The sequence below is a fragment of the Piliocolobus tephrosceles genome, chromosome 2, assembly GCF_002776525.5.
Source record: "Piliocolobus tephrosceles isolate RC106 chromosome 2, ASM277652v3, whole genome shotgun sequence".
Taxonomy (NCBI): domain Eukaryota; kingdom Metazoa; phylum Chordata; class Mammalia; order Primates; family Cercopithecidae; genus Piliocolobus; species Piliocolobus tephrosceles.
In genome coordinates, this window is record NC_045435.1 from 103,671,995 (window position 1) to 103,684,990 (window position 12,996).

Genomic DNA, 12,996 nt, shown 5'->3' on the forward strand with positions numbered 1-12,996 from the left:
TTTGTAAATACTAGCATAGCAAGATCTCCTTTCCCTTTCTGCATGTTCTCCCAAGTCTCAGCCCAGCACAGGACAGCTCCAGCTGTCCTGAGAGTCTGTGGGTAAACACAGAGAAACCACAAAATTGAAGGGACATAGGCATCTCTCAGTGTGCCTGACCACAGACTCCTAAAGACATCATCTGTTTGTCGTTGTTGTTGTTCTGGAGGTGGAGTTTTGCTCTTATTGCCCAGGCTGGAGTGCAATGGTGTGTTCTCAACACTGCAACCTCAGCCTCCCGGATTCAAGTGATTCTCCTGCCTGGACCTCCCAAGTAGCTGCAATTACAGGCACTGTGTCACCACACCCAGCTAATTTTTGTATTTTTAGTAGAGATGGGATTTCACCATGTTGGCCAGGCTGGTCTTGAACTCCTGACCTCAGGTCATCCGCCCACCTTGGCCTCCCAAAGTGTTGGGATTACAGGTGTGAGCCACCGTGCCTGGCCCATCATCTGTGTTTTGTCCACTTTTCTGGATCCCTATGTGCCTGGAAGGAGACAAGGATAGACCTATTCTAGTTGGAAAAGAACCAGAGGCCCTCTGCCCTTAAGGACGGCCTCTGGAGAGAACCTGTGACAATAGGAGACACTGTCTGTGTGCTTAATGGTCCATGAAGAGTTTTACTTAAACCAACTCATTTGAGCCTTACAATAATCCTAAAAGGCCTATAATGCTATTGTCCTCATTAACACATTCAGTCAGTTTTTCATTCGACCTATATTTACTGAACACTGTCTATGCGCAGGCACTGCTGGTGAAAACGGTGCACACAGTTCCCACCTTCCGGTTGCTCTTAATCTACTAGGAAAGATCCACAACCAACAAATAAACCAAAAGCAAACATTTAATCAGGAAAATATTTGGCTAGTACATACTGGCCAGGCTGATTGTTAAATATTTGAATACCGTCCCCATACGTAATTACAAGTTGTAATTAATGCAGTGAAAGCAATGAATTTAACACTGCAGTGGAGAATCATGGATACGGGGAACTATTTTATATAAGGAGGACAAGGAAGATGCTCTGAGGAGCTGCCATGAAAGCCAGAACACGAAGGACAGCCCACCTGAAATATCAGAGCAGTTACGACTTCTCTTCCTTGGTTGAGAAAGGCTGGGCCACTCCAAAAGTTACGTAAGAAAATGACAGGAATTTGTCTATATTGAGAAAACAACAAGGAACAAGATAAAAAATGGAAAGGACTATACTGTGAAGAGATGAGTCTCCTGTCATTGGGAACAGTTAAGTCTAGATTGGATGAACACATGGCAAAGATCTGTAGGTGTAACTCAGACATCAGATTAGGGTTCGGGGCTGGGCGCGGTGGCTCACGCTTGTAATCCCGGCACTTTGAAAGGTCAAGGCAGGTAGATCACGAGATCAGGAGCTCGAGACCAGCCTGAACAACATGGTGAAACCCCGTCTCTACTAAAAACACACAAATTAGCCGGGCATGGTAGCGGGTGCCTGTAATCCCAGCTGCTCAATAGGCTGAGGCTGGAGAATCGCTTGAACCCGGGAGGTGGAGATTACAGTGAGCTGAGATTGTGCCACTGCAACTCCAGCCTGGGTGACAGAGCAAGACTCTGTCTCAAAAAAAAAAGACTGGGATTTGGACTAGATGACCTTTAAGACCCCTTTCAAACCTGGGATTATGTGATTCTGTGAAAACTGTATAACTCTGTAAAGCTTTGTTGCCATCATTCATGGTGCCCCAGCTCTATCAGGTCATCTAGCAGCTGTTCACCCAGGAACACTTTTTTATGTCAGCTGTTTGGATTCACATTTGAAGGTGGAGAATGAAGAGGCATTGACACTTAGATATCTAGCTGAGCACGATCGCTTTGGTGTGTATTAGTACCACATCGCACACAGGCAAAGGGGCTGGGTGCTGTGGAACGGTCATAACCCTGTAAAAGACAAGGATATAACCAGAACATTACACTTGTGGCCTAGGGGTAGAATCTTTGATGATGTTTGCTTCCTTGTTATACCCTTGTAAATTTCCTCCCAATATAAAAATATGCATGTTAGGTCTTTTATGAACAAACATCAAGATGGGGATGGGAGAGGGACCTTGTAAGCAATTGGTTAGTGTTTTTAACACGTTTGTTTCCTAATTTTCAGTAATTTTGCACGATGGCAGTCAAATGAGAGCAAAAGCATTTCCAAAAACCAGAGATTATTCTCAACCTACTGCAGCAGCAACAGGACAGGACATAGCAAAACCTGTCCAGCAACCAGCTAACCAAGCGCCTCACCAAACTTTAGCAGCAAGATTAATGGATGGTCACATCACCTTTCAAACAGCGGCTACAATAAAAACTCCAACGACGACTCCAGTAACTACAAAAAACACTCCAACCACCAGCCCAATTATCTACACCCTGGTCACAACCCAGGCCACATCCAACAACTCACACACAGCTCCTCCACTTACTAAAGTTACAATCGGCCCCAGCTTAGCCCTTTATTCACTGCCACCCACCATCACACCACCAGCTCATACAACTGGAACCAGTTCATCAACCGTCAGCCACACAACTGGGAACGCCACTCAACCCAGTAACCAGACCATCCTTCCAGCAACTTTATCCATAGCACCACACAAATGCACAACCGGTCAGAAGCCCGTTCAACCCACCCACGCCCCAGGAACAACAGCAGCTGCCCACAATACCACCCGAACAGCCGCACCTGCCTCCACGGTTCCTGGGTCCACCCTTGCACCTCAGCCATCTTCAGTCAAGACTGGAATTTATCAAGTTCTAAATGGAAGCAGACTCTGTATAAAAGCAGAGATGGGGATACAGCTGATTGTTCAAGACAAGGAATCGGTAAGTTGGGGCCACAGGACTATAACACTGTCTTCAAAGAGTCTGAGTGGAGGTTGGCTTGCTGGGAATGATCATTCCCTACATCCCGTATCTTTACTTTAAATGAAACCAATAGCTGTGAGCTCATCTCTCTCCAAGGTGCTCCATTAAAAGGTGATTATGTTTTAGGATACACATGAAAATAGAAACTAATAGCAACTGTTTGGAGAGAGGAAGGCAAACAAAAATTTAAATATTCACACCCCTCACTTTTAGCAAACATGGGCAGAGTGTCGTGGAACGTTCAGTGCCGATCTCAGCCCCTCCCTGCCACTCCAGAAGACTTACAAGCCTCATATCCTTTCCTGTGAAATGAGAGATTTAAGACAGATGGTCTCTATGGTTCTAGACAGTTGTGACATTAATATGGAAATCCATATTAACAAGAAAACCGAGGGAGAGGAGTTGTGATCACTTGATGTACTAAAGGAATCACTAAAACAATATTTTCTCTTACTTTTTTTTTGTTGTTGTTGTTGTTTGTTTGTTTTTGTTTTTGTTTTTTTTTTTTTTGACAGAGTATGGCTCTGTTGCTCAGGCTGGAGTGTAGTGGCATAATCTCGGCTCACTGCAACCTCTGCCTCCCTGGTTCAAGGGATGTTCCTGCCTCAGCCTCCCGAGTAGCTGGGATTACAGGTGCCTGCCATCGCACCTGGCTAATTTTTGTATTTTTAGTAGAAACGGGATTTCACTATGTTGGCCAGGCTGGTCTCGAGCTCCTGACCTTGTGATCCACCCGCCTCAGCCTCCCAAAGTGCTGGGATTACAGGCGTGAGCCACCGTGCCCAGCCATCAATATTTTCTTTTTCTGCATAAAGTTTTTCAAATAAAACTTCTACATCCAGGTTGCCATTTGTGACAGAGGTACCTTACAGAGCAAAACCTTCCCTCTAGTATCATTTAACATGTTTAACTTAACATAAATTCCATGCAGCTTATCAGGAATATACCTGCCACCAATTATTTACAAAGGAACTCCTCTGTGAGAGAACTCCTCTTTAAGAAAGCTTTTGAACATTACAGTTTGGAAACGAGAGATGCTGTCTGGGGACTTTGCAGTTCTCCAGTGAATCCTCAGCCTTAAGTTTCAGGCTCCCAAACTAGCCTAGCCCTCTGGTTCCCTAGCTAGAGTTTTCTTCCACATCTCATTTAGCTGATCTGTCTTACTTGGTTTAGGTTTTTTCACCTCGGAGATACTTCAACCTCGACCCCAACGCAACCCAAGCCTCTGGGAACTGTGGCACCCGAAAATCCAACCTTCTGTTGAATTTTCAGGGAGGATTTGTGAATCTCACATTTACCAAGGTGAGGCCTGAGCTCCTCCGCACAAACTGCATCTGGTACAGCTTTCCCTCTCCCTCATCCTGGGGCCCGGTGGTGCAACCTCACACTTCAGTTTGAGATCTTTGCTGATAAGAATGAGGGGTTTGGGGATGGAGAGGAGGAAGTGTCAACATCTTATGTTTGTCTTCTTCCCCCTTCAGCCTCCTTCTGTGCAGCCCAAAAACGGCTTCAGGGCCTCTTAGGGGAGACTTGACCTCTGGGGAATGTAACCACCCCTGCCCTTTGCAAACCAGCCAAAGGAGGAAGTTGTGCAGATGAGGAAACCTATAGAAATTCCCAGTGGACACCAGAGGAACAGGATTATTCAGAGGAACAGGATTATTTTTAAACCGAAATCAAATGTCAGTACAGGTTCTTTCCAACCACAGCAGGCAAAATTCAGGGCCCGAGCAGGCACTGGGTTTCCCAAACCATACCCTGGAAGGGGCAGACAGGGAAGTAACGTGAACAGAGCAGTCAGAGATCGAGGTCAGAGAGTCTCACTGTGGATTTGGCTCTGTCCCTTGCCCTCCTGGTGACTTTGGACAGGCAACTTAACCTGTCTGGGCTTTGTCATTTGAAAAATGGAGGAAAGGACCTAGAGATTGCCTCTCTAAAGAGCATGCCCCAGCCAGGCGCAGTGGCTCACACCTGTAATCCCAGAACTTTGGGAGGCCAAGACAGGCAGGTCACCTAAGGTCGGGAGTTCGAGACCAGCCTGGCCAACGTGGTGAAACCCCATCTCTACTAAAATACAAAAATTAGCCGGCGGTGGTGGTGTGTGCCTGTAATCCCAGCTTCTTAGGAGGCTGAGGCAGGAGAATCACTTGAACTTGGGAGGTGGAGGTTGCAGTGAGCCGAGATTGTGCCATTGCACTCCAGCCTGGGCAATAGGAGCAAAACGCTGTCTCAATTAAAAAAAAAAAAAAAGCATGCCCCATGCATGGGAAGTGGCAGATGCTCAAGAGCCGGCAGCTGCAATTGCAGTGACTGAAAAGGGCAAATGTCTCACAGACCAGAAGAGGCTGGTCATCCCACTCCCCAGGGAGAGACTTGCCCCCGCTTGCACCAGAGTGTCCTTCAAATTGCCCCAGTAAGAGCTGGGAGGAGGCGCTGAGACGCCCCTTGTACCTGGGATTAGCTGCATGATCTCAGGGGAGCTGGGGCTTGTTTCCCAACCTGTAAAATGGAAATAATCACATGTACCTAGTAGGACCCTTGGGAATATTAGAAATGGGGTATGTAAACCAGCTAGCACAGTAGATAACAGTGTTCAATGAAGGGTGGTTATGATTGTTGTCATTATTAACTTGATCTCAAAGGCTTTATTCTCCTGGAGTGTACTAAGGTAGAGTTGCGCTTGAGAAGTCAGTGGTTTCCTTTTGCGCCTAAGTGGGAAAGACACAGTCCTTCATACCTAACCCCTCACAGCAAATGGGGAAGACATTCAGGGTAGAATAACTGCTCTATCCCTGGAAAATTGAAGTTAAACTATGGAGATGACAAGAATTTCTTTAAAAGTCCCTGGGCTGGATACAGTGGCTCAAGAATCACTCGAGGCCAGGAATTTGAGACCAGCCTGGGAAATATATAGCAAGACCCTGTCTCTGCCAAAGAAAACAAAATAAAATTAGCTGGTCTTGATAGCACATGCTTGTAGCCCTAGCTACTCAGGAGGCTGAGGTGGGAGGATTGCTTGAGCCCAGGAGGTCGAGGCTGCAGTGAGTAATGATTCAATGATTGCACCACTGCTCTCCAAAAAAAAAAAAAAGTTACTTTGGCAAAAGAGCAGAAGATAAAGACATAAACATTTTACGCTTTGGTTCAGGGCTCAGTTCCACCCAGACCACTCCCCACTGCCCATGTGACTAATTGACTAATGGAAGACATTGGCAAACTCCAGCATTTGCGGCACACAAGGGCAGCTGCTATCAGGCCTTACGCAGACCTGCAGGCAGTGATTTCTTTGACACTTTCAACCTCTCTTTTTGTTGCTTTCTTCTTCTCCTGATGCTCCAACCCTGCCTTTCCTATTCCTTCAGGCTGATCTCTGACCAAATTCCACCCAAGTGTTGAGTCCCTGCCTTTCTGAAAATCCTTTGAGCTCCCAAATTATCTCTTCTTCCAAGGGTAGGGGCAGGAAATGGGTGTCCAGAAAGAGCCAGAAGCACCAGCAGGTCGTCCTCCCCTCCCTCCATTTCCCGCCTTCAGGAAGGGGCAAAGTGGGACACTCTCAGCCCATGGCCCCGAGTGTTGCAACAGCTGCTTTGCTTGAATTTCACCAGCCACATGCCCCTTATTCGTTCCATTCCCCAGCACAAATTCCCAAAGTAGCTGGCCTCTGCCGGGAGGAGAACTGAGAGGCTCACAGAACGTAAAAATTCCCGCTGGCCTTAGTTATCCCAGAAACTTATGCGTTTATTTTTTATTAAATTTATTTTGACTTTTTATTTTATTTTTAAATGTTTGTGGGTACATAGTAGGTGTATATATTTATGGGCTACATGAGATATTTTGATATAGGCATACAGTGTGTAATAATCACATCAGGGGCTGGGCGCGGTGGCTCAAGCCTGTAATCCCAGCACTTTGGGAGGCCGAGACGGGCGGATCACGAGGTCAGGAGATCGAGACCATCCTGGCTAACACGGTGAAACCCCGTCTCTACTAAAAATACAAAAAACTAGCCGGGCGAAGTGGCGGGCGCCTGTAGTCCCAGCTACTCGGGAGGCTGAGGCAGGAGAATGGCGTAAACCCGGGAGGCGGAGCTTGCAGTGAGCTGAGATCCGGCCACTGCGCTCCAGCCTGGGCGTCAGAGCAAGACTCCGTCTCAAAAAAAAAAAAAAAAAAAAAAAATCACATCAGGGTAAATGGATTGTTCATCACCTGAAGCATTTATCCTTTGTGTTACAAAAAATCTAAATATACTTTCAGTTATTTTAAAATGTAAAACAAATTATTTTTGACTTCAGTTACTCTGTTGTGCTATCAAGTATCGGATCTTATTCATTCTGTCTCTCTCTCTCTCTATATATATATATATACACACACACATACATATTATTTTTTATTTTTTTGAGACGGAGTCTCGTGCTGTTGCCCAGGCTGGAGTACAGTGGTGCGATCTTGGCTCACTGCAACCTCTGCCTCTCAGGTTCAAGCGATTCCCCTGCCTCAGCCTCCCAAGTAGTTGGGACTGCAGCCGCGCATCACCATGTCTGGCTAATTTTTGTATTTTTAGTAGAGACAGGGTCTCACCATGGTGGCCAGGACGGTCTCGATCTGTTGACCTTGTGATCCGCCCACCTTAGCCTCCCAAAGTGCTGGGATTACAGGTGTGAGCCACCACGCCTGGCCCATTCTGTCTATATTTTTTTACCCATTAACCATTCCCTTTTCCCTCACCCCACCCATTACCCTTCCCAGTCTCTGGTAACCATCATTCTACTCTCAATCTCCATGAGTTCAATTGTTTCAATTTTTAGCTTCCACAAATAAGTGAGAAGGTAGAAAGTTTGTTTTTCTGTGCCTGGCTTATTTCACTTAATATAATGACCTCCAGTTCCATCCACATTGTTGCAGATGACTGGATCTCATTCTTTTTCACAGCTGAATAGTACTCCATTGTTTATATGTACTGTGTTTTCTTATCCATTCATCTGTTGATGGCCACTTTGGTTGCTTGCAAACCTTAGCTGTTGTGAACAGTACTAGAATGGATGTGGGAGAGCACATCTCTTCGATATACTGATTTTCTTTCTTTGGGGTATATATTTTACAGTGGGATTGCAAGATCATATGGTGGCTCTCTTTTAAGGTTTTTGAGGATCCAAACTGTTCTCCATCTTGGTTCTACTAATTTACATTCTCACCAGCAGTGTACGAGGGTTCCCTTTTCTCCACATCCTCACCAGCATTTGTTATTACCTGTCTTTTGAATAAGAGCCATTTTAACTGGGGTGAGACGATATCTCATTGTAGTTTTGATTTGCATTTATCTTATGATCAGTGATATTGAGCACCTTTTCATAGACCTGTTCGCCATTTTATGTCTTCTTTTGAGAAATGTCTACTCAGATCTTTTGCATTGAATTTTTAAAGTAAAATTATTAGATTTTTTAAATCAAATTATTAGATGTTTTACTGTTAAGTTGTTTGAGCTTCTTATATGTTCTGCTTATTAATCCCTTGTCGGATGGATAGTTTGCAAACATTTTCTCTCATTCTGTGGGTTGTCTCTTCACTTTGTAGATTGTTTCCTTTGCTGTGCAGACGCGTTTTCACTTGGTGTAATCCCATTTGTCCATTTATGCTTTGGTTGCCTGTGGTTTGGGGTATTACTCAAGGAGTCTTTGCCCAGACCAATGTCCTGAAGAGTTTCCCCAGTGTTTTCTTTTAGTAGTTTCAAAGTTTGATACCTCAGATTTAAGTCCTTAATCCATTTTGATGTGATTGCTGTACACAGCAAGAGAGAGAAGTCTAGTTTCATTGTTCTGCATATAGATATCTGGTTTTCCCAGCACCATTTATTAAAGAGACTGTCTTTTCCTCAATGTATGTTCTTGGAACCTTTGAATTTCAGCATTTTAAAAAAGAATTTGGCTGGAACACCTGTAATCCCAGGACTGTCAGAAGCCAAGGTGGAATGATTGCATGAGCCCAGGGGTTTGAGATCAGCCTGGGCAACATAGCAAGACACTATCTCTACAAAAAATTTAAAAATTAGCCAGCCATGCTGACGTGTACCTGTGGTCCCAGCTGCCACATGCAGGCTGAGGTGGGATGATTGCTTGAACCTAGGAGGTCAAGGCTGCAATGAGCTGTGATTGTGCCATTGCACTCCAGCCTGGGTGATAGAGTGAGACTCTTTCTGAAAAACATCAATCAATAGGAACTTGTTTAAGCCAAAACAGGGACCCTGCATTCGAGAATTACAGGTGCTAGGCATATAACTTAATGAGCGAAGCAAGCTAGTTAAAAAAAAAAAAAAAAGTTTTCATTGGAACAAACAGTCCTAAATTTTTATTTTACCAGTTTTGATAAAGATCAAAATAGGTCTTCATCAAAAATTAAAGACAAGAAAGATTTCAATTTCCATTCAATCTAATAAGAAAAAATGTTAAAGTAAGCAAAAAGTAATGAGGCAACTGACAAGGACTCAGAAATTAGGAGACAAAAGGGAGGGGCAGGAGAGTGTTCATCTCCCTAGGAGTTAGTTCTGCAGATGGTGCAAATGGCAGGGCTGGTGTCTAGCCCCGAGGATTATCACTATCCTTTATGGCATTTATTTGGGATGCTCCAATGTCCATTCTGAGTGGCTTACCTTCTGTACCAGTTGTTCAATTTTTTTTTTCTTTTTTTTTTAGATGGAGCCTTGCTTTGTTGCCCAGGCTGGAGTGCAGTGACACAATCTTGACTCTGCCTCTTGGGTTCAAGCAATTCTCCTGCCTCAGCCTCCCGAGTAGCTGGGACTACAGGCGTGTGCCACCACGCCCAGTTAATTTTTTGGATTTTTAGTAGAGACGGGGATTCACTATGTTAGCCAGGATGGTCTCAATCTTCTGACCTCGTGATCCACCTGCCTTGGACTCCAAAAGTGCTGGAATTACAGGTGCAGTTGCTCAATATTTTACATGTCCCTTCAATCAGGTGGTAAGGAGAGGGTGGTAATGCCAGATCTTCTGATTGTTCAAGATAAGGCAGAAATCTAGATCTTTCTAGAAAAGCACATGATTTTTTTAATGTTGGCAACACATTTTTAAAATTTTGAGGGCCGGGTGTGGTGGCTCACGCCTGTAATCCCCCAGCACTTTGGAGGCCAAGGCGGGTAGATCACCCGGGGCCAGGAGTTCAAGACCAGCCTGGCCAACATGGCAAGACCCTGTCTCTACTAAAAATGCAAAAATTAGCTGGGCGTGGTGGCAGGCGCCCGTAATCCCAGCTACTTGGGAGGCTGAGGCAGGAGAATCGCTTGAACCCAGGAGGCGGAGGTTGCAGTGAGCCAAGATTGTGCTACTGCACTCCAGCCTGGGCAACAAGAGTGAAACTCCGTCTCAAAAAAAACAAAAAAACAAAAAAAAAACACCATGCTGGCCAAAAAACCTGCAATGTAAGGCCAGATTTGGCCTGTGGATTCTGATGCTGTGACTTCTGCCCTAATGGGTGTATTGTATGAAGTGTATTTAGGTAAGAAAGCCTTCTAGATTTTTCCAAAAGAGAAATGGACTCAACCGTGCAGTCGATCACTTTTGAAATGTTGCTGCTTTCTAAACGAGCACTTCTCAACAGCAACAGTGTTAACATTTGAGGCCAGGTAAGTCTTTGTGTGGGACTACCTTGTGCCTTGAAAAATGGTTAGCAGCATTTCTGGCCTCTGTCTACAAGACGCCAGGAGCAACTGCCCACCCCAGTCTGACAACTCAAACTGTCTCCAGACATTGTCAAATGTCTCCTGGGAGGCAAAAATCATGTGTGGTTGAAAACCATGGCTCTAGAGAAAAAGAGAACCTTAGAAAATGTGAGTTTATTCATTATAATATAATAGATGTTATGGGAGCTAGGTTGTAGAATGATAAGTGGATGTTGATTAGGCCTGATTTATCAACTCGTTTATTAGTAAGAATTTACTGAGCACTTACTTTGTCCCTAACAATGAGATTGACTATGAAAGAAAAATAACAGAAATATAGGCTATAGTTCCAGCTTTCAATCTGTAGGATTTTGTTTGTTTGTTTGCTTTTGAGATGAGGTTTTGCTCTTGTCACCCAGGCTGGAGTGCAATGGCATGATTTTGGCTCACTGCAAACTCCACCTCCTGGGTTCAAGTGATTCTTCTGCCTCAGCCTCTCGAGTAGCTGGGATTGCAGGTGTGCACCTGGCTAATTTTTGTATTTTTTAGTAGAGACGGGGTTTCGCCGTGTTGGCCAGGCTGATCTTGAAGTCCTGACCTCAGGTGATCCACCCACCTCAGCCTCCCAAAGTGCTGGGATTACAGGTGTGAGCCACTGTGCCCAGCCCAATTTGTAGTTTTTTAAATTGAAATACTACCAATGACTACAACATAAAGAAAAATCAGTCACTTAACCTCGTTGTTCACTCAAGGCAAATTATCTGTATCATTCACTTCGTGACCATGGACAGGCTGTTCATGATCTCTGAGCCTCAGTTCCTCTTCTATAAGATGGAGCCAACCAGTGCTTATTTTGCGGGGCTGCCGTGAGAGTGTGCTGAGCTAAAGAATGTAAAAGTGCTCAGCGCGGTATTTGACCCCTAGTGGGGTCAGGAGAGGTGGATTTCCTTTCTTTTTTTTCCCTCAGTTTCATTTTTTTAAAAACTGAAAAACTTTCCCCGTCAGTGTCTCATTTGGTTAGGGTGACAGGCTGAAACTGGTTCAGACCCTTCGAAGTTCAAGATCACGTACGTCTCTCCCCCCACCTCCCTACAACATCCTTCCTGGTGGGATAGTTGCTTTTAAAACATCCTTCAGTAACTTCATTCTGTGCGCAGGACTATCCCTTTCTCCTCCACCCCTTTGGCCGGGCAGCTCTAGGTCTCCAGCCCTGGCTCTCAACATAGTGAAATCAACCATCAAGAGAGGAGAGGTGCCAGGGTCAGGCAGTGCACTGGCCAACTGAGGTCTTAGAATCAATGCTGCAGACCCACCTGGTGTTCTGGTGTTTCCAGAGCTTTTTTTTTTTTTTTTTAAAGAAAGGGCCTCCCTCTGTCACCCAGGCTGAAGTGTGGTAGCACGATCATAGCTCACTGCAGCCTCGGCCTCCTGGACTCAAGTGATCCTCCCATGCCTCAGTCTCCTGAGTAGCTGGGACTACAGGTACATGCCACCAGCTAACTTTTTATTTTATTTTTATTTTTTTGTAGAGATGGGTTTTAATTATGTTGCTCAAACTGGTCTCCAGAGCCTTTGAGGGGCATTTGGAACCTTCTTGGCCTACGAGCTGGGCTTCTGAGGACCGTGACCAGTGTTCAAATGTTAACACCCTCACAGTGCACCACTTAGAACTCCCCAGGTAATCTGTACTTTCCACACCCTGTTTCCCCTGGTACGTTCCCTCTGCCTGGAAGGCCCTTCCCACCCCTCAGCTCCTTTAGCATCCATCCTTAAAATAACTCAAATATCATCACCCTGTGAAATTCCCCCTTCCCCACTTCCGTTTCAGGTAAAATGAGAGACTTCCTCTTCTTAGTTCCCTGAATCTCTAGTCATTGTTCCCCAAACTTCATCAATGCACTGGTCACACATTTCACCATCCCCAAGGCAAAGTCCTCATTCCATAGCATAAATTATGTAAAACTTGGAATCTTTTTTTTTCTTGAAAAGAAATACTTCATAGGGATGTATGAACAGAAGCCATGTCTGTCTTGAATGGTGGTGAGACAAGATGGTATATCCCCACGCCATTAACCCTGAGACCCAGGGCTTAAATACCATATGGAAAGGATGAGTCAGAAGAGATGTGCAGGACGATTGAAGTATGATCATGTCAAGTCAAACTTGGAATCTTAAGAAAACTAAATATCCCCCTGCCCTTTTGTTGACATGAATCCACCTAACAGATACTTTTCCTTTACCCTAAAGATAGACATCATGGCTAGGCATAGTAGCTCATACCTCAAGCCTCATTCCTTGTAATCCCAACACTTTGAGAGGCCAAGTAGGGAGGATCTCTTGAGGCCAGGAGTTCAAGACTAGCCTGGGCATCATAGTGAGATCCCATCTCTATAAAATTTAAAAAAA

The 12,996-nt window shown here is 44.9% G+C and overlaps 1 protein-coding gene across 1 annotated transcript in view; it reads left to right on the forward strand.

Moving 5' to 3' along the window:
• Positions 1–12,996, forward strand: part of LAMP3 (lysosomal associated membrane protein 3) — a 39,811-nt gene that overhangs the window by 6,457 nt on the left and 20,358 nt on the right. Inside the window, exons 2-3 of the mRNA XM_023187644.1 lie at positions 2,170–2,879; positions 4,095–4,223. Of these exons, the coding sequence (XP_023043412.1) occupies positions 2,170–2,879; positions 4,095–4,223 (839 nt within the window). The remainder of the gene's footprint in view (positions 1–2,169; positions 2,880–4,094; positions 4,224–12,996) is intronic.